This window comes from Oncorhynchus nerka, linkage group LG7 (genome assembly GCF_034236695.1).
Source record: "Oncorhynchus nerka isolate Pitt River linkage group LG7, Oner_Uvic_2.0, whole genome shotgun sequence".
In the NCBI taxonomy this organism is placed as follows: domain Eukaryota; kingdom Metazoa; phylum Chordata; class Actinopteri; order Salmoniformes; family Salmonidae; genus Oncorhynchus; species Oncorhynchus nerka.
Genome location: NC_088402.1, coordinates 10,620,776 through 10,646,866, shown reverse-complemented (window position 1 = coordinate 10,646,866; position 26,091 = coordinate 10,620,776). Strand labels below are relative to the sequence as shown.

At 46.3% G+C, this 26,091-nt stretch overlaps 1 protein-coding gene across 1 annotated transcript in view; it reads left to right on the top strand.

The window, feature by feature from the left end:
* Positions 1-26,091, top strand: part of LOC115124066 (gamma-aminobutyric acid type B receptor subunit 1-like) — a 254,510-nt gene that overhangs the window by 116,177 nt on the left and 112,242 nt on the right. The window contains exon 7 of the mRNA XM_065020170.1: positions 19,241-19,375. Coding sequence (XP_064876242.1) covers positions 19,241-19,375 — 135 coding nt within the window. The remainder of the gene's footprint in view (positions 1-19,240; positions 19,376-26,091) is intronic.

The following is a 26,091-nucleotide window of genomic DNA, read 5'->3' as shown; positions in this document are numbered from 1 at the left end:
TCCAACTCTGTCAGGGTGGAATAGACCAGTCAGGGTGGGGTGGAATAGTCCAACTCTGTCAGGGGAATGGAATAGTCGAACTGGAATGTCAGGGTGGAATAGACTGTCAGGGTGGAATAGTCCAACTCTGTCAGGGTGGAATAGTCCAACTCTGTCAGGGTGGAATAGTCCAACTCTGTCAGGGTGGAATAGTCCAACTCTGTCAGGGTGGAATAGTCCAACTCTGTCAGGGTGGAATAGTCCAACTCTGTCCAACTCTGTCAGGGTGGAATAGTCCAACTCTGTCAGGGTGGAATAGTCCAACTCTGTCAATAGACCAACTCTGTCAGGTGGAATAGTCCAACTCTGTCAGGGTGGAATAGTCCAACTCTGTCAGGGTGGAATAGTCCAACTCTGTCAGGGTGGAATAGTCCAACTCTGTCAGGGTGGAATAGTCCAACTCTGTCAGGGTGGAATAGTCCAACTCTGTCAGGGTGGAATAGTCCAACTCTGTCAGGGTGGAATAGTCCAACTCTGTCAGGGTGGAATAGACCAACTCCAGTCAACTCTGTCAGGGTGGAATAGACCAACTCTGTCAGGGTGGAATAGACCAACTCTGTCAGGGTGGAAGACCAACTCTGTCAGGGTGGAATAGACCAACTCTGTCAGGGTGGAATAGACCAACTCTGTCAGGGTGGAATGGGGTGGAATAGACCAACTCTGTCAATAGACCAACTCTGGGTGGAATAGTCCAACTCTGTCAGGGTGGAATAGTCCAACTCTGTCAGGAATAGTCCAACTCTGTCTGGGTGGAATAGTCCAACTCTGTCAGGGTGGAATAGTCCAACTCTGTCAGGGTGGAATAGTCCAACTCTGTCAGGGTGGAATAGTCCAACTCTGTCAGGGTGGAATAGTCCAACTCTGTCAGGGTGGAATAGTCCAACTCTGTCAGGGTGGAATAGTCCAACTCTGTCAGGGTGGAATAGACCAACTCTGTCAGTGGAATAGTCCAACTCTGTCAGGGTGGAATAGTCCAACTCTGTCAGGGTGGAATAGTCCAACTCTGTCTGGGTGGAATAGTCCAACTCTGTCAGGGTGGAATAGTCCAACTCTGTCAGGGTGGAATAGTCCAACTCTGTCAGGGTGGAATAGACCAACTCTGTCAGGGTGGAATAATTCTACTCTGTCTGGATGGAATAGACCAACTCTGTCAGGGTGGAATAATTCTACTATGTCTGGGTGGAATAGACCAACTCTGTCATGGTGGAATAGTGCAACTCTGTCAGGGTTGAATAGACCAACTCTGTCAGGGTGGAATAGACCAACTCTGTCAGTGTGGAATAGTCCAACTCTGTCAGGGTGGAATAGTCCAACTCTGTCTGGGTGGAATAGACCAACTCTGTCTGGGTGGAATAGACCAACTACGTCAGGGTGGAATAGACCAACTCTGTCAGGGTGGAATAGTCCAACTCTGTCAGGGTGGAATAGTCCAACTCTGTCAGGGGGGAATAGTCCAACTCTGTCAGGGGGGAATAGTCCAACTCTGTCAGGGGGGAATAGTGGGGTCCTTGAGTAGAGCATGGGAGGGAAGCGGGAGAAATTATATTAAAACAATTATTACTAGCATTTATTTATTTATTATGCTCACTAGGGCCCTTGATGATGTGAGGCCTGAGGCCTCTTCTGTTTAATGGTAAGTACGCCACTGCTAAGACGGGTTTATTCATTTAATTAATTAATTCAATCCTTATTTACCTGGACAAGTCAGTTAAGAACAAATGCTTATTTTCAATGAAGGCCTACCAACAGGACAAAGGCCTCCAGTGGTGATATGGGCTGGGATATATATATATTTTTTTATTATAATTTAAAAAAATATATAGGACAAAACACACATCACGACAAGAGAGACAACACAACACTACATAAAGAGAGACCTGAGATAACAACACAGCAAGGCAGCAACACATGACAACACAGCATGGTAGCAACACTAATGCACTTAGTAGAACATGAATCTTATGAGCAACGTACATCGTTATGTAGCCTGTGTTATTCTGTTGGACCACGAATTGGACCTGGTGAAATGGTATTGTATTGTCAAACATAAACAGAATATAGGGGAGCATTGATGGGACTACTGTCTGCATTGACATATTACCATCCTCAGCCCTAATGACAAGACAAGTGCTGTCTATTCAAGTCTGGTCTAACCTCAAACCTCCATGTTCTTCAATCTCTATTTACTTTCACTCAGTCCAGTCCCCCCTCTCCCCCGTCTCTCTCGCTCTCTCTCTTTTTCTCTCTCTCTCTACCATTCCGCCTCTCCCTCCCACCTGCGTCCCTCTTCCCCTTCACGTGGGAGAGATGCCAACACACGACCACACTCACAGTCTGTTAATAGTTATATGCACTGTGACTGGCTGGTGCTCCTAAGAGCATTGCTCTGATTGGTTGAAACTGCCCTGCATCGGAACCTTACTTCAAAAGACTGGGGGGGCGGGTGTAAAAAAAGGAAGGGGGGGGGTAGAGATTGGCATGACAACAGTAACCAAGACAACTGCAGTTCAAACAAACAAAGAACTACAGACTTCTCACCAAGAAAATGGAAAGATTGTCCACTTGAACTGAGAAACAGATGGACGGTGAGATGATGTGAGCCCGTTCGTTGTGGGAGACTCCTATTGAGTGTTCTGTGTAGTTAGCCAAATGGAAGAAGTGCCTTTTGGTCGGTTTAGTCTTCCATCATAGGCACTTACAAAGTGTCTTCCCGGTTGGCTGCATGATGAGGAGTAGTTGACCCCCCCCCCCGCCCGTGGAACTGAGCTCTAATGGATCTGGCGACTGATTAGGGATTCAACACCACGGGCAGCGACACTGCTAAGCACGTGACAAAGTGCCTGTTTCTGCCTCTCAAATGGCTCCCTATTACCTATATAGTGCACTATATGGCTCATGGTGTAAAGTTAGTGTACTATATAGGGACTAGGGTGCCATTTGGGAGACAGCCCGTGTCATTATCAGGAGGCAAATCAACCAGGAAATATTTCTTCCTTCTCGCTAGCGAATACGGTTATTCCCCAAACCTTACGCTGGAACTTTACAAATGCTCATTAAATATCCACCCAGGCCCTATGTTCAATAAAGTTGAAGACATATCCCCAGTGTGTGTGCGTGTGTGTGTGAGGAGGAGGAGGAGGAGGGGGGTCCTTATTTCCCCAAAGTGTCAGGGTTAGATCAGTGAGAACACTCCCCATGACTATAGCTCCGGATTAGTGTCGCTTTTGAATTACACAGATATTTATTTGATTTGGTTGGTTAGTTTTAGGGAGCAATAGCAATGAGGAATACAATCATGTCTAAAGGCTACATTTATTTCTAAATTGTAAGTTGGAGTTTTATTTTTGTGAGTACAGGATTGATGGGTTTACGCTCCACACTAGGCCTGCATATAACCTTAATCATAATACCTCTACCATCTCTTGCGCTCGCTCGCTCACCCCCACCCACACACACACACTAGGCCTCCATTACCTTTACTAGACTAGGTGCTGCTGTATAGCTGCACAGCTGTTTTACAGCCTCCTGACCAGTCCTGACCAGTTCTGACCAGTCCTGACCAGTTCTGCTATTTTGAGTGCTTTTTTTTAATACTGATCTTTACTTGTCTGTAAATAATGTTTCCTATGACCGAAAATAGCTTCTGGACATTAGAACATCGATCACTAACCTCCATTTGGATGAACATGTTAATTAATCTGAGGCGCAGGACGTACTGCTCACCACGGACCAGGCCCTAATCCTTGAGACACGTAAAATAAAAACGCGGCATACGAGAGGCCGACGTGCGGGCACCCTGACGAAACTACATCGGTGAGTACTTCAAGTGCCTCTAACCTCCGAACATGCAGTCACTGGAGAACAAATTGGACGAGCTCCATTCGAGACTATCGTATCAACAGGACCCAAAGAACTGTAATATCCTGTTTCTCCGAGTCGTGGTTGAACAAGGACATGGATCAGATACATCTAGCTGGTTTTTCTATGCATCGACAGTACCAAACGGAAGCATCGCGGAAGCTCTCTTTTGTTAACAGCTACTGTCTGATCTCTAATATTAACAAAGTATTGAGGTTCTACTCGCCTTAGTTAGAATACCTCATAATAAGCTGTGGACGATGCTATTTACCAAGAGAGTTTTCATCTATTTTACCACCACAAACCGATGCTGGCACTAAGACCGCACTCAACAAGGTGTATAGGGCCATAAGAAAACAAGAAAATATTTAACCAGTGGCGTCACTCCTAGTGGCCGGTGCTTTTAATGCAGGAAAACTGAAATCTGTTTTAACAAATTTTACCAGCATGTCGCGTGTGCAACTAGAAGCGAAAACACTCTAGATCACCTTTACTCCACACAGAAATGCACACTAAGCTCTCCCTCGCCTTCCATTTGGCAAATCTGACCATAACTCTTTCCTGTTGATATAGTGACTGCGCGTACATATCCTAACCAGAAGCCATGGATTACATGCCATGGATTACTAAATTCTCCCTAACCTTCCATTTGGCAAATCTGACCATAACTCTTTCCTGTTGATATAGTGACTGCGCGTACATATCCTAACCAGAAGCCATGGATTACATGCCATGGATTACTAAATTCTCCCTAACCTTCCATTTAGCAAATCTGACCATAACTCCATCCTCCTAACTCCTGCTTACAAGAAAAAAACTCCAACAGGAAGTATCAGTGACTCGCTCAATACGGAAGTGGTCTGATGAAGCGGATGCTAAGCTACAGGACAGTTTTGCCAGCACAGACTGGAATATGTTCCGGGATCTATCCTATGGAATTGAGGAGTTTACCACATCAATCACTGGCTTCATTAGTAAGTGCATCGACTACATTGTCCACACAGTGACTGTATGGTACATACATATTCCAACCAGAAGCCATGGATTTACAGGCAACATCTGCATGGAGCTAAAGGCTAGATCTACCAATTTCAATGAGCCGGACGCTTATAAGAAATCCTGCTACGCCCTCCAACAAACCATCAAACAGGAAAAGCACCAACACAGGACTAATATCGAATCCTACTATAACGGCTCCAATGCTTATTGAATGTTGCAGGGCTTGCAAACTATCACGGTTACAAAGGGAAACCTAGACACAAGCTGCCCAGTGACCGGGAGCCTACCAGATGAGCTAAATACCTTCTATGCTCGCTTCGAGGCAATCAAAACTGAACCACTCATTAGTGCACCAGCTGTTCTGGTGACTGTGAGATCACACTCTCCGTAGCCGATGTGAGTCAGACCTTTAAACAGGTTAACATTCACAAGGTCAGTGTACTCAGAGCATGCGCTGACCAGTGTCTTCACTGACATTTTCTACCCTCTTCCTGACCCATTATGTAATGCCTATATGTTTCAAGCAGACCACCATAGTCCCTGTGCACAAGAACGTTAAGGTAACCTGTCTAAATGACTATCGCCCCATAGCACTCACATCTGTAGGTATGAAATGTTTTAAAAGACTTGGCTAACATCAACACCATCATCCCAGACACCCTGGACCTACTACAATTCGCATACCGTCCCCACAGATCCACAGATTATGCAATCTCTATTGCACTTTCCCAGCTGGACAAGAGGAACACCTATGTGAGAATGCTGTTCATTGACAGCTCAGCATATTGCCCTCCAAGCTCATCACTAAGCTAAGGATCCTGGGACTGAACACCTTCCTTTGCAACTGGATCCTGGACAGGTGGACAGATCCCCAGGATCCTGGACAGGCCCCCAGGTGGTGACTGTAGACAACAGCACATCCGCCACGCTGACTCTTAACACGGGGGCCCCTCAGGGGTGTGTGCTTAGTCCCCTCCTGTACTCCCTGTTCACCCACAACTGTGAGGCCGCACCTGACTCCAAAACCAGCATTATGGCCTAATCACCAACGACGATGAGACAGCCAATAGGGAGGAGTTTAGAGACCTGGCAGTGTGGCGCCAGAACAACTTTTCCCTAAATGTCAGCAAAACAAAGGAGCTGATCGTGGACTACAGGAAATGGAGGGCCGAGCACGCCCCCATTCACATCGATGGGGCTGTATTGGAGCAGGTCGAGAGCTTCAAGTTCCTCGGTGTCCACATCCCTAAGAACATATCATGGTCCAAACACACCAACACAGTCTAGAAGAGGCCACGATAACACCTTTTCCCTATCAGTTGTCTATAAAGATTTGGCATGTGCCCTTAGATCCTCAAAAAGTTATACAGCTGCAACATTGAGAGCATCTTGACTGGCTGCATCACCACTTGGTAGCCGACCACAAGGCGCTACAGAGGGTAATGTGTACTAAGTCGAGCTCCCTGCCATCCAGGACCTCTAAACCAGGCGATGTCAGAGGAAGTCTCTAAAAATTCTATAAGACTCCCATCACCCAAGTCATAGACTGTTGTCTCTACTACCACACAACAAGCGATACTGATGCACCAAGTCTGGAACCAACATGACCCTGAACAGCTTTAACCCCTGTCACGCACCGGCTCAAAGCCCGTAACACAAGGGAGACAACGTGGAGATAAGGAGTGACAAAATATATATGTATTAAATAAAGTAAACTAAGTACAATGTACAATGGTGTGTGTAATCAGTAATCAGTAGTGTAAGTGACTGTTTTGCATGCATGAATGTGATAATGCAGGGTGTTGAAAGGTGCCAAAGCAAACAACCAAAAACCACCAAGATACACAACAAAATCTATAAAGGTGTCTGCATGGAGAGTCTCCTCCATGAATGGGGAAGTGGTGTATTTATCCTGGGAGACATCGGGCCCAGGTGTTTCCCATGTAGCTGACGACCCTCCCAACTCCGCCCACTGGCTTCCTAATAAGGAAACAAGAACAAAGAGAGAATACGGCAGACCGAGTGGGAGGGTCGTTAAATAAAGGTTAAATAAAGGTGAAAAAAATAAAAAATAAAACACCCCTTAAGACATAAGAATGCTAAGTAGTTAGTTAAGTAGTTAAATAAATAGCTGCCTGGACTATCTGCATTGACCCTTTTTGCACAACCTTTTTTGTTTCATCACATACACTGCTGCTACAGTTTACTTTCTGTGACTTTATTCATAGTTATATGTACAGTTGAAGTCGGAAGATTACATACACCTTAGCCAAATTCATTATAACTTAGTTTTTCACAATTCCTGATATTTAAACCCAGTAAAAATTCCCTGTCTTAGGTCAGTTAGTATCACCACATTATTTTAAGAATGTGAAATGTCAGAATAATAGTAGAGAGAATTATTTATTTTAGCTTTTATTTATTTCATCACATTCCCAGTGGGTCAGAAGTTTACATACACTCAATTAGTATTTGGTAGCATTGCTTTTTAATTGTTCATCTTGGGTCAAACATTTCGGGGAGCCCTCCACAAGCTTCCCACAATAAGTTGGGTGGATTTTGGCCCATTCCTGCTGACAGAGGTGGTGTAACTGAGTCAGGTTTGTAGGCCTCCTTGCTCGCACACGCTTTTTTAGTTCTGCCCACATATTTTCCATGGGATTGAGGTCGGGGCTTTGTGATGGCCACTCCAATACCTTAACTTTGTTGTCCTTAAGCCATTTTGCCACAACTTTGGAAGTATGCTTGGGGTCATTGTCCATTTGGAAAACACATTTGCGACCAAGCTTTAACATCCTGACTGATGTCTTGAGATGTTGCTTCAATTTTTCCACATAAGTATCCTTCCTCATGACGCTGCCTATTTTGTGAAGTGCACCAGTCCCTCCTGCAGCAAAGCACCCCCACAACATGATGCTGCCACCCCCGTGCTTCACGGTTGGGATGGTGTTCTTCGGCTTGCAAGCGTCCCCCTTTTTCCTCCAAAAATAACGATGGTCATTATGGCCAAACAGTTCTATTTTTGTTTCATCAGACCACAGGACATTTCTCCAAAAAGTAAGATCTTTGTCCCCATGTGCAGTTGCAAACCGTAGTCTGGCTTTTTCCTTTTTCCTTGCTGAGCGGCTTTTCAGGTTATGTCAATATAGGACTCATTTTACTGTGGATATAGATACTTTTGTACCTGTTTCCTCCAGCATCTTCACAAGGTCCATTGCTGTTGTTCTGGGATTGATTTGCACTTTTCGCCTCAAAGTATGTTCATCTCTAGGAGACAGAACGCGTCTTCCTCCTGAGCGGTGTGACGGCTAAGTGGTCCCATGGTGTTTATACTTGCGTACTATTGTTTGTACAGATTAACGTGGTACCTTCAGGAGTTTGGAGATTGCTCCCAAGGATGAACCAGACTTGTGGAGATCTACAATTTTGGCTGATTTCTTTTGATTTTTCTATGATGTCAAGCAAAGAGGCATTGAGTTTGAAGGTAGACCTTGAAATATATCCACAGGTATACCTCCAATTGACTCAAATGATGTTCAATTAGCCTATCAGAAGCTTCTAAAGCCATGACATAATTTTCTGGAATTGTTCAAGCTGTTTAAAGGCACAGTCAACTTAGTGTATTTAAACTTCTGACCCACTGGAATTGTCATAAAGTGAATTATAAGTGAAATAATCTGTCTGCAAACAATTGTTGGAAAAATTACTTGTGTCATGCATAAAGTAGATGTCCTAACCGACTTCCCAAACTATAGTTTGTTAACAAGAAATTTGTGGAGTGGTTGAAAAACAAGTTTTAATGACTCCAACCTAAGTGTATGTAAACTTACGACTCCTACTCTACATATCTACCTCAATTACCTCGTACCCCTGCATATCGACTCAGTACTCGTACCCCTGCATATCGACTCAGTACTCGTACCCCTGCATATCGACTCAGTACTCGTACCCCTGCATATCGACTCAGTACTCGTACCCCTGCATATCGACTCAGTACTCGTACACCGTGTATATAGTTATCGTTACTCATTGTGTATTTATTATTACTTTTATTATTACAAGTTTTACTTTTCTGTTATTCCTCTATTTTATTTTTCTCTGCGTTGTTGGGAAGGAAGCATTTCCCTGTTAAAGGGATATTTTGCGTTTTAGCATGTTAGACCTCATTTTCCACTCACTGATAGTGTTGAAGCATCCTCCAGACAGTTGTTTTGGTCAAAGTTCCATTCCTGACATTTCTTTGGCCTGGCTTAGTTGTTTGCATGAGAGATATAGTGGTGGTGGCTCATCCAAGAACGTTCTTCAAAATGTCTCCACGTAAAATTTTAAAGACTATTTTGTTTTTGGGGAGGCCTGTGGAAAATTTCTTTAAACCTCCACCACTGTTATTTTGAAGAAAACGGATTAGCTACATCAGCTAGATGTCACTAGCTAGGATAAGGATAAGGATACGGATAGATGTCACTAGCTAGGACAGGGATAAGGATACAGATCGATGTCACTCTTTAGGACAGGGATAAGGATATGGAGAGCCTAGATGTCACTAGCTAGGATAGGGATAAGGATATGGAGAGCCTTGATGTCACTAGCTATGATAGGAATAAGGATATGGAGAGCCTAGATGTCACTAGCTAGGATAGGGACAGGGATACGGATAGATGTCACTCTTTAGGACAGGGATAATAATATGGAGAGCCTTGATGTCACTAGCTAGGACAGGGATAAGGATACGGAGAGCCTTGATGTCACTAGCTAGGACAGGGATAAGGATACGGAGAGCCTTGATGTCACTAGCTAGGACAGGGATAAGGATACGGAGAGCCTTGATGTCACTAGCTAGGACAGGGATAAGGATATGGAGAGCCTTGATGTCACTAGCTAGGACAGGGATAAGGATATGGAGAGCCTAGATGTCACTAGCTAGGACAGGGATAAGGATATGGAGAGCCTAGATGTCACTAGCTAGGACAGGGATACGGATAGATGTCACTAGCTAGGGCAGGGATAAGGATACGGATAGCCTAGATGTCACTAGCTAGGACAGGGATACGGATAGATGTCACTAGCTAGGACAGGGATAAGGATACGGATAGATGTCACTAGCTAGGACAGGGATAAGGATACAGATAGATGTCACTAGCTAGGGCAGGGATAAGAATATGGAGAGCCTAGATGTCACTAGCTAGGATAGGGATAAGGATACAGATAGATGTCACTAGCTAGGGCAGGGATAAGAATATGGAGAGCCTAGATGTCACTAGCTAGGATAGGGATAAGGATATGGAGAGCCTAGATGTCACTAGCTAGGACAGGGATAAGGATACGGATAGATGTCACTAGCTAGGACAGGGATAAGGATATGGAGAGCCTTGATGTCACTAGCTAGGACAGGGATGAGGATACGGAGAGCCTTGATGTCACTAGCTAGGACAGGGATAAGGATATGGAGAGCCTTGATGTCACTAGCTAGGATAGGGATAAGGATACGAAGAGCCTTGATGTCACTAGCTAGGATAGGGATAAGGATACGAAGTGCCTTGATGTCACTAGCTAGGATAGGGATAAGGATACGAAGAGCCTTGATGTCACTAGCTAGGACAGGGATAAGGATACGAAGAGCCTTGATGTCACTAGCTAGGACAGGGATAAGGATATGGATAGCCTAGATGTCACTAGCTAGGACAGGGATAAGGATACGGATAGATGTCACTAGCTAGGGCAGGGATAAGGATATGGAGAGCCTAGATGTCACTAGCTAGGATAGGGATAAGGATACAGATAGATGTCACTAGCTAGGGCAGGGATAAGAATATGGAGAGCCTAGATGTCACTAGCTAGGATAGGGATAAGGATATGGAGAGCCTAGATGTCACTAGCTAGGACAGGGATAAGGATACGGATAGATGTCACTAGCTAGGGCAGGGATAAGGATATGGAGAGCCTAGATGTCACTAGCTAGGATAGGGATAAGGATACAGATAGATGTCACTAGCTAGGGCAGGGATAAGAATATGGAGAGCCTAGATGTCACTAGCTAGGATAGGGATAAGGATATGGAGAGCCTAGATGTCACTAGCTAGGACAGGGATAAGGATACGGATAGATGTCACTAGCTAGGACAGGGATAAGGATATGGAGAGCCTAGATGTCACTAGCTAGGATAGGGATAAGGATACGAAGAGCCTTGATGTCACTAGCTAGGACAGGGATAAGGATATGGATAGATGTCACCAGCTATGATAGGGATAAGGATATGGATAGCCTTGATGTCACTAGCTATGATAGGGATAATGATATGGATAGATGTCACTAGCTAGGATAAGGATAAGGATACGGATAGATGTCACTAGCTAGGACAGGGATAAGGATACGAAGAGCCTTGATGTCACGAGCTAGGACAGGGATAAGGATACGAAGAGCCTTGATGTCACTAGCTATGATAGGGATAAGGATATGGATAGATGTCACCAGCTATGATAGGGATAAGGATATGGATAGCCTTGATGTCACTAGCTATGATAGGGATAAGGATATGGATAGATGTCACTAGCTATGATAGGGATAAGGATACGGATAGATGTCACTAGCTAGGGCAGGGATAAGTATACAGATAGATGTCACTAGCTAGGACAGGGATAAGGATATGGATAGATGTCACTAGCTAGGACAGGGATAAGTATACAGATAGATGTCACTAGCTAGGACAGGGATAAGGATACTCATATAGACGACGCAAAGTTTGGAAAATGTCTAAGTATGCGGCGTTCGTCTCGCAACGGATCCTTCAACCGCAAGGGGGGGTGGTGTTTCATTTCCACCCCGTTGTGGCCGTTCCCATTGAAATGCATGACATCTGGCACAACATAATGGAGTGCTTATGGGAAATGTGAATGAGACTTCAGTCTCCACCTGATGTTTACAAAGCATGTGACAAATAAAATGTTATTTAATTTGATCATAGCCCCTCTTTCTCTCTGTCATTCTCTCTCTCTCTCTCTCATTCCCTCTCTCCCTCTCAGCTATGCCTCCATGACATTCATCATAGCCTGTCTGACAGCAACATTTAAAGATGGTTTATAGGCGGTTTGTTTATTATTGACTTTTGTGACCCCCTATAAAATCGTCTGATATATTTAAAGGCCTCCTGCACTGTCAAGCCTTTTTCAAATAGTCTACATCAGAGAATGAACGGGATTCTATATTTATAAAGTGTTCTTCTCTAGCCAATTCATACGAATAATGGAAAGTCTACGCCGCTTTCAGCGAAGGAAAATAATCGTGCTGTTCCCGTCCAGATGAGTCTTTACGATGCCGCTGATACTTCATCCAAATATTTAACAGCTGCTTGTAGGATTCTTAACATTCAGAGCATTCTAAAAATTCCTGAAAGTCAATGATAGTGCCTGTGTCTCTCGCTGTCTCTCTCTCTCTGTCTCTGCCCTTCACTCAGGCAAGTAGTGGCGCTCCATCCTATACAGTTGGAAATACAACTGTAGCCTAAGCTTGTGTGTTGTCGGGTGAGCTCAATTTCATGCGTTTGGTCCCAGCTGCATAGTTCATGGAACGGAAGCCCCTTGCACGGCCTCCCCTGGGTCTGTAGGAGCAAGGGGAGCTGCACCAGCAGGGACGCATAATCCCCAAACACGCCGCTGACTCAACAAGCCCCAAACACGCCGCTGACTCAACAAGCCCCAAACACGCCGCTGACTCAACAAGTCCCAAACACGCCGCTGATTCAACAAGTCCCAAACAAAACCCAAACACACCACTGACTCAACAAGCCCAAAAAACACGCCGCTGACTCAACAAGTCCCAAACACACCACTGACTCATTTACATTTTACATTTTACATTTAAGTCATTTAGCAGACGCTCTTATCCAGAGCGACTTACAAATTGGTGCGTTCACCTTAAGACATCCAGTGGAACAGCCACTTTACAATAGTGCATCTAAATCTTTTAAGGGGGGTGAGAAGGATTACTTTATCCTATCCTAGGTATTCCTGAAAGAGGTGGGGTTTCAGGTGTCTCCGGAAGGTGGTGATTGACTCCGCTGTCCTGGCGTCGTGAGGGAGTTTGTTCCACCATTGGGGGGCCAGAGCAGCGAACAGTTTTGACTGGGCTGCGCGGGAACTGTACTTCCTCAGTGGTAGGGAGGCGAGCAGACCAGAGGTGGATGAACGCAGTGCCCTTGTTTGGGTGTAGGGCCTGATCAGAGCCTGGAGGTACTGAGGTGCCGTTCCCCTCACAGCTCCGTAGGCAAGCACCATGGTCTTGTAGCGGATGCGAGCTTCAACTGGAAGCCAGTGGAGAGAGCGGAGGAGCGGGGTGACGTGAGAGAACTTGGGAAGGTTGAACACCAGACGGGCTGCAGCGTTCTGGATGAGTTGTAGGGGTTTAATGGCACAGGCAGGGAGCCCAGCCAACAGCGAGTTGCAGTAATCCAGACGGGAGATGACAAGTGCCTGGATTAGGACCTGGATTAGGACTCAACAAGCCCCAAACACACCACTGACTCAACAAGCCCCAAACACACCACTGACTCAACAAGTCCCAAACACACCACTGACCCAACAATCCCCAAACACACCCCTGACTCAACAAGCCCCAAACACACCACTGACTCAACAAGCCCCAAACACACCACTGACTCAACAAGCCCCAAACACACCACTGACTCAACAATCCCCAAACACACCACTGACTCAACAAGCCCCAAACACACCACTGACTCAACAAGCCCAAATACAACACTGACTCAACAATCCCCAAACAAAACCCAAACACACCACTGACTCAACAAGTCCCAAACACACCACTGACTCAACAAGCCCCAAACAAAACCCAAACACACCACTGACTCAACAACCCCAAACACACCACTGACTCAACAACCCCAAACACACCACTGACTCAACAAGCCCCAAACACACCACTGACTCAACAAGCCCCAAACACACCACTGACTCAACAAGCCCCAAACACACCACTGACTCAACACGCCCCAAACACACCACTGACTCAACAAGCCCCAAACACACCACTGACTCAACCATCCCCAAACACACCACTGACTCAACAAGCCCCAAACACACGACTGACTCAACAATCCCCAAACACACCACTGACTCAACAAGCCCCAAACACACCACTGACTCAACAAGCCCCAAACACACCACTGACTCAACAAGCCCCAAACAAAACCCAAACACACCACTGACTCAACAAGCCCCAAACACACCACTGACTCAACAAGCCCAAACACAACACCAACTCAACAATCCCCAAACAAAACTCAAACACACCACTGACTCAACAAGTCCCAAACACACCACTGACTCAACAAGCCCCAAACAAAACCCAAACACACCACTGACTCAACAAGCCCCAAACACACCACTGACTCAACAACCCCAAACACACCACTGACTCAACAACCCCAAACACACCACTGACTCAACAACCCCCAAACACACCACTGACTCAACAAGCCCCAAACACACCACTGACTCAACAACCCCAAACACACCACTGACTCAAACAACCACTGACCCCAAACACACCACTGACTCAACAAGCCCCAAACACACCACTGACTCAAAAGCCCCAAACACACCACTGACTCAACAAGCCCCAAACACAACACTGACTCAACAATCCCACCAAACAAAACCCAAACACACCACTGACTCAACAAGCCCCAAAACAAACACCACTGACTCAACAAGCCCCAAACACACCACTGACTCAACAAGCCCCAAACACACCACTGACTCAACAAGCCCCAAACACACCACTGACTCAACAATCCCCAAACACACCACTGACTCAACAAGCCCCAAACACACCACTGACTCAACAAGCCCCAAACACAACACTGACTCAACAATCCCCAAACAAAACCCAAACACACCACTGACTCAACAAGCCCCAAACACACCACTGACTCAACAAGCCCCAAACACACCACTGACTCAACAAGCCCCAAACACACCACTGACTCAACAAGCCCCAAACACACCACTGACTCAACAAGCCCCAAACACACCACTGACTCAACAAGCCCCAAACACACCACTGACTCAACAAGCCCCAAACACACCACTGACTCAACAAGCCCCAAACACACCACTGACTCAACAAGCCCCAAACACACCACTGACTCAACAAGCCCCAAACACACCACTGACTCAACAAGCCTGGCTGTTCTTCCAACTGGTATTTGGAGTTCTCACTAATAACCAGTGTTCCAAATGAAACCCGGCGCAATGCTAGCCTTGGTTTGTGTCCCAAATGCCACCCTATTCCCTATATATTGAACTACTTTTGTCTAGGGTCCATAGGGCACTGTGTAGGTGCAGGGGATAGGGTGTCATTTGGGACAAAGTCTAGCAGTCAGTTGAACTCTTGCCCTTGTTCATAATTCGGCCCAATAATGTCACATTAGTTTTGTGTCTTTCACGTGGAATGGTTTTAATGTGGACATGAGGAGGGGCTTTTACTGTGGAAAGCGTGTCTTTCACGTGGAATGGGTTTAATGTGGACATGAGGAGGGGCTTTTACTGTGGAAAGCGTGTCTTTCACGTGGAATGGGTTTAATGTGGACATGAGGGCTTTTACTGTGGAAAGCGTGTCTTTCATGTGGAATGGGTTTAATGTGGACATGAGGAGGGGCTTTTACTGTGGAAAGCGTGTCTTTCATGTGGAATGGGTTTAATGTGGACATGAGGGGCTTTTACTGTGGAAAGCATGTCTTTCACGTGGAATGGGTTTAATGTGGACATGAGGGCTTTTACTGTGGAAAGCGTGTCTTTCATGTGGAATGGGTTTAATGTGGACATGAGGAGGGGCTTTTACTGTGGAAAGCGTGTCTTTCACGTGGAATGGGTTTAATGTGGACATGAGGGCTTTTACTGTGGAAAGCATGTCTTTCACGTGGAATGGGTTTAATGTGGACATGAGGAGGGGCTTTTACTGTGGAAAGCAATCAATTAATACACTAGATAGAGCAAGAGGATCATTGACTTCTCTCTCTACGTCCCAAATGGAACCCTATTCCCTACATTGTGCACTACTTTTAACCAGGGCGCATAGGGGACCATAGGATTCTGGTCAGAAGTAGTGCACTATATAGGGAATAGGATGCCATTTGGGACTGCATCTCGGTAACGCTCTGTGATTATAGGCCACAGTAATAGAGCAACACTGACTGTGGTTAAGCGAGGGGGGAAATCTGCTGCCTCGGGACCACAGCTATCTCCATTTGTATGATTTGTCAAATCAAACGAAATCAGGTTCCGCTGCATAATCATTTTGAGGTAATGCTCTTGTCAGAATAGATTCCCAGTGAGCCTACTGTTTTGGCCTGTTAGGTGAAATATTAGTGATTTGATCCAGTGCCCTATCCAATTCTGTAGTCACAGACTTACGTCCCAAATGGCACACTGTTTCCTATTTAGTGCACTACTTTTGACCAGGGCACATAGGGTTCTGGTCGAAAGTAGTGCACTATATATGGAATAGGGTGCCATTTGGCATACACAACACTGTCTGCTGCAGGTTTCCTCCCAACGGTGGATTCCCTCACCCAAACAACCAAATGATTAATGATCGATTTAACCCGCAACCATTATCGTTTAAATTGAATATCTATTTTTCATTGACTGTATGTTGAGAATTAAAATGAAGAAAGACCCCAACGCCATTTGTTAGGCTTGGATCAAAGACAGGAGATTGACTGTTTGGTGAGGAAATGTGGTCCCTGCTTTCAGGTAGGAAAATAGGTTGCACTTTGGTCAATAGTAGTGCACTATGTAGGGAATAGGGTGCTTTTTTCTCTCCCCGGGGAAATGATTTTTCGGAGGACAAAACCAGGTGTCCTTGGGACGAGCCTCACCTTGTCTCTCTGTCTCTGGGCTCTCCTGTTTTTCTGGTGTCGTTGAGTGTAAACTAGTGGGAAATTAATCACTGACCCTCTCAATCCCACGGTGCAGTTTAACATACAAATGGCACTTTAATGTAATGTTTTGTTATTGCGGGGTGCCGTATGCCTGTCTATCCCTCTCCTTTATTCCCCCTCTATCCCTCTCCTTTATTCCCCCTCTATCCCTCTCCTTTATTCCCCCTCTATCCCTCTCCTTTATTCCCCTCTATCCCTCTCCTTTATTCCCCTCTATCCCTCTCCTTTATTCCCCCTCCATCCCTCCCTCCCCTTTATTCCCCCCTCTCTATCCCTCTCCTTTATTCCTCCTCTATCCCTCTCCTTTATTCCCCCTCTATCCCCTCTCCTTTATTCCCTCTCTCCTTTATTCCCTCTCTATCCCCTCTCCTTCATTCCCCCTCTATCCCTCCTTTATTCCCCCTCCATCCCTCTCCTTTATTCCCCCCCTCTATCCCTCTCCTTTATTCCCCCCCCCTCTATCCCTCTCCTTTATTCCCCCTCCCCTCTCCTTTATTCCCCCCCCTCTATCCCTCTCCTTTATTCCCCCTCTATCCCTCTCCCTCTTTATTCCCCCTCCATCCCTCTCCTTTATTCCCCCTCCTTTATCCCCCCTCTCCTTTATTCCCCCTCTATCCCCCTCTCCTTTATTCCCCCTCTATCCCTCTCCTTTATTCCCCTCTATCCCTCTATCCATCTCCTTTTCCCCCTCTATTCCCCCTCTATCCCTCTCCTTTATTCCCCCTCTATCCCTCTCCTTTATTCCCCTCCCCCTCTATCCCCTCTCCTTTTTATTCCCCTCTATCCCTCTCCCTCTATCCTTCCTATTCCCCCTCTATCCCTCTCCTTTATTCCCCTCTATCCCTCCTTTATTCCCCCTCTATCCCTCTCCTTTATCCCCCTCTCCTTCATCCCCCTCTATCCATCTCCCCCTTATTCCATTCTCCTCTATTCCCCCTCTCCTTTATTCCCCCTCTATCCCTCTCCTTTATTCCCCCCCTCTCCTTTATCCCCTCTATCCCCTCTATCCCTCTCCTTTATCCCCCTCCCTCCCTTTATTCCCCCTCTATCCCTCTCCTTTATTCCCCCTCCTCTATCCCTCTCCTTTATTCCCCCTCTATCCCTCCCTCCCCCTTATTCCCCCTCTATCCCCCTCTCCTTTATTCCCCCTCTATCCCTCTCCTTTATTCCCCCTCTATCCCTCTCCTTTATTCCCCCTCTATCCCCTCCTTTATTCCCCTCTATCCCTCTATCCATCTCCTTTATTCCCCCCTCTATCCCTCTCCTTTATCCCCCTCCATCCCTATCCCTCTCCTTCATTCCCCCTCTATCCCTCTCCTTCCCTTCCCCCTATCCCTCTCCTTTATCCCCTCTCCTTTATTCCCCCTCTTCATCCCCTCTCCTCTCCTTTATCCCCCTCCCTATCCCCCTCTCCTTTATTCCCCTCCCCTCTCCTTTATTCCCCCTCTATCCCCCCTTTATTCCCCCTCTATCCCTCTCCTTTATTCCCCCCATCCCTCTCCTTTATCCCCCTCTCCTTCCTTCCCCCTCCATCCCTCTCCTCTCCTTTATTCCCCCTCCATCCCTCTCCTCCCCCCTCCATCCCTCTCCTTTATTCCCCCTCTATCCCTCTCCTTTATTCCCCTCTATCCTTCCCCCTCTCCTCTCCTTTATTCCCCCTCTCCCTCTCCTTTATTCCCCCTCCCTCTCCTTCATTCCCCCTCTATCCCTCTCCTTCCCTCTCCTTTATTCCCCCTCTATCCCTCTCCTTTATTCCCCCTCCATCCCTCTCCTTTATCTCTATCCCTCCATCCCTCTCCTTTATCTCCCCTCCATCCCTCTCCTTTATTCCCCCTCTATCCCTCTCCTTTTATTCCCCCCCTCTATCCCTCTCCTTTATTCCCCCTCTATCCCTCTCCTTTATTCCCCCTCTATCCCTCTATCCATCTCCTTTATTCCCCCTCTATCCCCCCCTCTATCCATCTCCTTTATTCCCCCCCCTCTATCCCTCTCCTTTATCCCCCTCTATCCCTCTCCTTCATTCCCCCTCTATCCCTCTCCTTTATTCCCCCTCTATCCCTCTCCTTTATTCCCCCTCTATCCCTCTCCTTTATCCCCCTCTATCCCTCTCCTTTATCCCCCCTCTATCCCTCTCCTTTATTCCCCCTCTATCCCGCTCCTTTATTCCCCCTCTATCCCTCTATCCATCTCCCTTATTCCTCCTCTATTTGCTAGTCCTCTGTTCCCCATGCAGTGTGTTGGTTTACCCAGTAAATAGTTTGGAGCATATATACAGTCTGCCTTTCTGTCTTCCTCTGTTCCCTACAGTGTGATGAGATGGTTTACCAGTAAATAGTTTGGAGCATATATACAGTCTGCCTTTCTGTCTTCCTCTGTTCCCCACAGTGTGATCCAGGTGAAGCCACCAAGCTCCTGTATGACCTGCTGTACACTGAGCCCATCAAGATGGTCCTGATGCCCGGCTGCAGCTCTGTGTCCACTTTGGTGGCCGAGGCCGCTCGCATGTGGAACCTTATAGTGGTGAGTGTGGCTCTACTGTCTGTCTGTCTGTCTGTCTGTCTGTCTGTCTGTCTGTCTGTCTGTCCTGTCTGTCTGTCTGTCCTGATGCCCGGCTGCAGCTCTGTGTCCACTTTGGTGGCCGAGGCCGCTCGCATGTGGAACCTTATAGTGGTGAGTGTGGTTCTACTGTGTGTGTGTGTGTGTGTGTGACAGTCTATCAGTTGTGCTAGATAGATACCACATCTATCTCCAACATTAGCTATATCATAACAATGTTCTTCAGTAAATCCTTATGACTGGGTGCCCTAATTCATTAAATGTGAAAAAATAAAAAATAATCTGCGAGTCATGAGCCTCCAGCTTCAGTCAGAGGCTGTTTCTCAAATGGCAACTTATTCCCTATGTAGTGCAGTACTTTAGAACAGGGCCCTATTCCCTATGTAGTACACTACTTTAGAACAGGGCCTTATGGGGATGATTGGAGAATAGGTGTCTAGAGGGAGGTTGAGTCATAGCTACCAGACTAGTGGTGTCTAGAGGGATGTTGAGTCATAGCTAGCAGACTAATGGTGTCTAGAGGGAGGCTGAGTCAGAGTCATAGCTAGCAGACTGGTGGTGTCTAGAGGGATGTTCAGTCATAGCTAGCAGACTAATGGTGTCTAGAGGGAGGTTGAGTCATAGCTAACAGACTAGTGGTGTCTAGAGGGAGGTTGAGTCATAGCTAGCAGACCAGTGGTGTCTAGAGGGAGGTTGAGTCATAGCTAGCAGACTAGTGGTGTCTAGAGGGAGGTTGAGTCAGAGTCATAGCTAGCAGACTGGTGGTGTCTAGAGGGATGTTCAGTCATAGCTAGCAGACTAATGGTGTCTAGAGGGAGGTTGAGTCATAGCTAGCAGACTAGTGGTGTCTAGACTAATGGGTTGAGTCATTGAGCTAGCAGACTAGTGGTGTCTAGAGGGATGTTGAGTCATAGCTAGCAGACTAATGGTGTCTAGAGGGAGGTTGAGTCATAGCTAGCAGACTAGTGGTGTCTAGAGGGATGTTGAGTCATAGCTAGCAGACTAATGGTGTCTAGAGGGAGGTTGAGTCATAGCTAGCAGACTAGTGGTGTCTAGAGGGAGGTTGAGTCATAGCTAGCAGACTAGTGGTGTCTAGATGGAGGTCGAGTCATAGTTAGCAGACTAATGGTGTCTAGAGGGAGGCAGGTTGAGTCATAGCTAGCAGACTAATAGTGTCTAGAGGGAAGTTGAGTCATAGCTAGCAGACTAGTGGTGTCTAGAGGGAGGTTGAGTCATAGCTAGCAGACTAGTGGTGTGTAGAGGGATGTTGAGTCATAGCTAGCAGACTAATGGTGTCTAGAGGGAGGTTGAGTCAGAGTCATAGCTAGCAGACTAGTGGTGTCTAGAGGGAGGTTGAGTCATAGCTAGCAGACTAATGATGTCTAGAGGGAGGTTGAGTCATAGTTAGCAGACTAATGGTGTCTAGAGGGATATTCAGTCATAGCTAGCAGACTAATGGTGTCTAGAGGAAGGTTGAGTCAGAGTCATAGCTAGCAGACTAGTGGTGTCTAGAGGGAGGTTGAGTCATAGCTAGCAGACTAATGGTGTCTAGAGGGAAGTTGAGTCATAGCTAGCAGGCTAATGGTGTCTGGAAGGAGGTTAAGTCATTGCTAACAGACTACTGGTGTCTAGAGTGAGGTTGAGTCAGAGTCATAGTTAACAGACTAGTGGTGTCTAGAGGGAGGGAGGGAGGTTGAGTCATAGCTAACAGCCTAGTGGTGTCTAAAGCGAGGTTGAGTCATGGATAGCAGACTAGTGGTGTCTAGAGGGAGGTTGAGTCATAGCTAGCAGACTTGTGGTGTCTAGAGGGAGGTTGAGTCATAGCTAGCAGACTAGTGGTGTCTAGAGGGAGGTTGAGTCAGAGTCATAGCGAGCAGACTAGTGGTGTCTTGAGTAAGGTTGAGTCATAGCTAAGAGACTAATGGTGTCTAGAGCGAGGTTGAGTCAGAGTCATAGCTTAGCAGACTAGTGGTGTGTAGAGGGAGGTTGAGTCAGAGTAATAGCTAGCAGACTAGTGGTGTCTAGAGTGAGGTTGATTTAGAGTCATAGCTACCAGACTAGTGGTGTCTAGAGGGAGGGAGGTTGAGTCATAGCTACGAGACTAGTGGTGTCTAGAGGGAGGGAGGTTGAGTCATAGCTACGAGACTAGTGGTGTCTAGAGGGAGGTTGACACAGAGTCATAGCTGAGCTCCAGGGAGTTGAGTGCCCTCCTCTGTGAGCTCTACTGGCACCTGACAGTGAAGCAGACACCTCAGATCCACTTGGCTGAGGAAGGGAGGGAGGGACGGACGGATGGAGAGATGGGGGAGAGTGAGATAGTGAAGCAGACACCTCAGATCCACTTGGCTGAGGGAGGGAGAGAGTGTGGGGGAGACGGACAGAGAGATGGTGGGGGGAGGTGACAGTGGAGCACACACCTCAGATCCATTTAGCTGAGGGAGTCGGGGGGCGGACGGACAGAGAGATGGAGGGGGTGACAGTGGAGCACACACCTCAGATCCATTTAGCTGAGGGAGTCGGGGCGGACGGACAGAGAGATGGAGGGGGTGACAGTGGAGCACACACCTCAGATCCATTTAGCTGTGGGAGGGAGGGAGTGGGGGGAGACAGACAGAGAGTTGGGGGAGGGGGACAGTGAGGCAGACACCTCAGATCCATTTAGCTTAGGGAGGGAAGCGGTCCAAGGCCTCTGAACTAGGCACAGGAAAAGTGGGAGAGAGAGAGAGAGGGAGGGGTGGGGGATGGGTAGAGAGAGAGAGCGAGAGAGAGAGGGGGGGAGAAAGAGGGAGACTGGGAAGCAGACACCTCAGATCCACTTAGCTGTCAAGGAAGGAGAGGAGAGTGGAGTGTTTTGTCAGCCTAGAGGTAAGGTAAGTATTCCAAGGCCTGAATGCCAAATAAGAAGTGTCAAGGAGGTCAGATGGAATAATAACACTGCTCTGTCCGTCTCAGTGGTTGGGTTTCTAAATTCACCGTAGTGTTCTCCCTTTGACCAGGGCCCATACCATTTGCCTCTCACATTTGACAGCTAGTATTGCGCCCTGAAAGATATTGAAGTTTCCCAAAATTACATGTTATGACAACTGTCCTGACTTGGAAAAAGCTTTTACCTATTACTGAACTGTATATCCAGTCTGCATCTAGACACCTTTATGGAGGGGACTGTACTGTATATCTAGACTGCATCTAGACACCTTTATGGAGGGGACTGTACTGTATATCCAGACTGCATCTAGACACCTTTATGGAGGGGACTGTACTGTATATCCATACTGCATCTAGACACCTTTATGGAGGGGACTGAACTGTATATCCAGACTGCATCTAGACACCTTTATGGAGGGGACTGTACTGTATATCCAGACTGCATCTAGACACCTTTATGGAGGGGACTGTACTGTATATCCAGACTGCATCTAGACACCTTTATGGAGGGGACTGTACTGTATATCCAGACTGCATCTAGACACCTTTATGGAGGGGACTGTACTGTATATCCAGACTGCATCTAGACACCTTTATGGAGGGGACTGAACTGTATATCCAGACTGCATATAGACACCTTTATGGAGGGGACTGTACTGTATATCCAGACTGCATCTAGACACCTTTATGGAGGGGACTGTACTGTATATCCAGACTGCATCTAGACACCTTAATGGAGGGGATACAGGAATAGCAGGCTGATATTTGGTGGGCTATTATTGCACAGTATTTGTGTCACTCTCCACTTTGAAAGTGTACTCTCACAGAAAGGATGTGTAGACTAGATGCTGGGCGGGTGTTTTTATTTTTAAATAATTATTTTTACCAGGCAAGTCAGTTAAGAAAAATTCTTATTTTCAAATAACGGCCTAAGAACAGTGGGTTAACTGCCTGTTCAGGGGCAGAACAACAGATTTGTACCTTGTCAGCTTGGGGGTTTGAACTTGCAACCTTCCGGTTACTAGTCCAACGCTCTAACCACTAGGCTTCCCTGCCGCCCCAGTATACAGCCATATTCCTACATTTTTCATGCAGTGCTATTTTTGTGTCATAAAGACCTGTCTCCATCGGTTCCCACATCACATTTCTGACCCATATTGCCCTGCAGTGGCCGTGTCACCGTTCGATGTATGTTTGCATCCCAAATTGCACCCTATACCCTATATAGTGCATTATGTTTGTTTGTTTTACCAGGGCCAAAAGGGAATAGTGCCCATAGGGCTCTGGTCAAAAGTAGTCAGGACCTAATTTACTGGGCTTTGGCTGAGGGATATTCTAGCAGGACCTAATTTACTGGGTTTTGGCGGAGGGATATTCAATCAGGACCTAATTTACTGGGTTTTGGCTGAGGGATATTCAATCAGGACCTAATTTACTGGGTTTTGGCTGAGGGATATTCAATCAGGACCTAATTTACTGGGCTTTGGCTGAGGGATATTCAATCAGGACCTAATTTACTGGGTTTTGGCGGAGGGATATTCTATCAGGACCTAATTTACTGGGTTTTGGCTGAGGGATATTCAATCAGGACCTAATTTACTGGGATATGGCTGAGTGATATTCAATCAGGACCTAATTTACTGGGTTTTGGCTGAGGGATATTCTAGCAGGACCTAATTTACTGGGATATGGCTGAGTGATATTCAATCAGGACCTAATTTACTGGGCTTTGGCTGAGGGATATTCTAGCAGGACCTAATTTACTGGGTTTTGGCGGAGGGATATTCTATCAGGACCTAATTTACTGGGATATGGCTGAGGGATATTCGATCAGGACGTAATTTACTGGGCTTTGGCTGAGGGATATTCTAGCAGGACCTAATTTACTGGGTTTTGGCGGAGGGATATTCTATCAGGACCTAATTTACTGGGATATGGCTGAGGGATATTCGAGCAGGACCTAATTTACTGGGCTTTGGCTGAGGGATATTCTAGCAGGACCTAATTTACTGGGTTTTGGCTGAGGGATATTCTATCAGGACCTATTTTACTGGGCTTTGGCTGAGGGATATTCTATCAGGACCTAATTTACTGGGCTTTGGCTGAGGGATATTCTATCAGGACCTAATTTACTGGGTTTTGGCTGAGGGATATTCAATCAGGACCTAATTTACTGGGCTTTGGCTGAGGGATATTCAATCAGGACCTAATTTACTGGGTTTTGGCGGAGGGATATTCTATCAGGACCTAATTTACTGGGTTTTGGCTGAGGGATATTCAATCAGGACCTAATTTACTGGGTTTTGGCTGAGGGATATTCAATCAGGACCTAATTTACTGGGTTTTGGCTGAGGGATATTCTATCAGGACCTAATTTACTGGGTTTTGGCTGAGGGATATTCAATCAGGACCTAATTTACTGGGATATGGCTGAGTGATATTCAATCAGGACCTAATTTACTGGGTTTTGGCTGAGGGATATTCTAGCAGGACCTAATTTACTGGGATATGGCTGAGGGATATTCAATCAGGACCTAATTTACTGGGATATGGCTGAGTGATATTCAATCAGGACCTAATTTACTGGGCTTTGGCTGAGGGATATTCTAGCAGGACCTAATTTACTGGGTTTTGGCGGAGGGATATTCTATCAGGACCTAATTTACTGGGATATGGCTGAGGGATATTCGATCAGGACCTAATTTACTGGGCTTTGGCTGAGGGATATTCTAGCAGGACCTAATTTACTGGGTTTTGGCGGAGGGATATTCAATCAGGACCTAATTTACTGGGTTTTGGCTGAGGGATATTCAATCAGGACCTAATTTACTGGGTTTTGGCTGAGGGATATTCAATCAGGACCTAATTTACTGGGCTTTGGCTGAGGGATATTCAATCAGGACCTAATTTACTGGGTTTTGGCGGAGGGATATTCTATCAGGACCTAATTTACTGGGTTTTGGCTGAGGGATATTCAATCAGGACCTAATTTACTGGGATATGGCTGAGTGATATTCAATCAGGACCTAATTTACTGGGTTTTGGCTGAGGGATATTCTAGCAGGACCTAATTTACTGGGATATGGCTGAGGGATATTCAATCAGGACCTAATTTACTGGGATATGGCTGAGGGATATTCGATCAGGACCTAATTTACTGGGCTTTGGCTGAGGGATATTCTAGCAGGACCTAATTTACTGGGTTTTGGCGGAGGGATATTCTATCAGGACCTAATTTACTGGGCTTTGGCTGAGGGATATTCAATCAGGACCTAATTTACTGGGTTTTGGCGGAGGGATATTCTATCAGGACCTAATTTACTGGGTTTTGGCTGAGGGATATTCAATCAGGACCTAATTTACTGGGATATGGCTGAGTGATATTCAATCAGGACCTAATTTACTGGGTTTTGGCTGAGGGATATTCTAGCAGGACCTAATTTACTGGGATATGGCTGAGGGATATTCAATCAGGACCTAATTTACTGGAATATGGCTGAGTGATATTCAATCAGGACCTAATTTACTGGGCTTTGGCTGAGGGATATTCTAGCAGGACCTAATTTACTGTGTTTTGGCGGAGGGATATTCTATCAGGACCTAATTTACTGGGATATGGCTGAGGGATATTCGATCAGGACGTAATTTACTGGGCTTTGGCTGAGGGATATTCTAGCAGGACCTAATTTACTGGGTTTTGGCGGAGGGATATTCTATCAGGACCTAATTTACTGGGATATGGCTGAGGGATATTC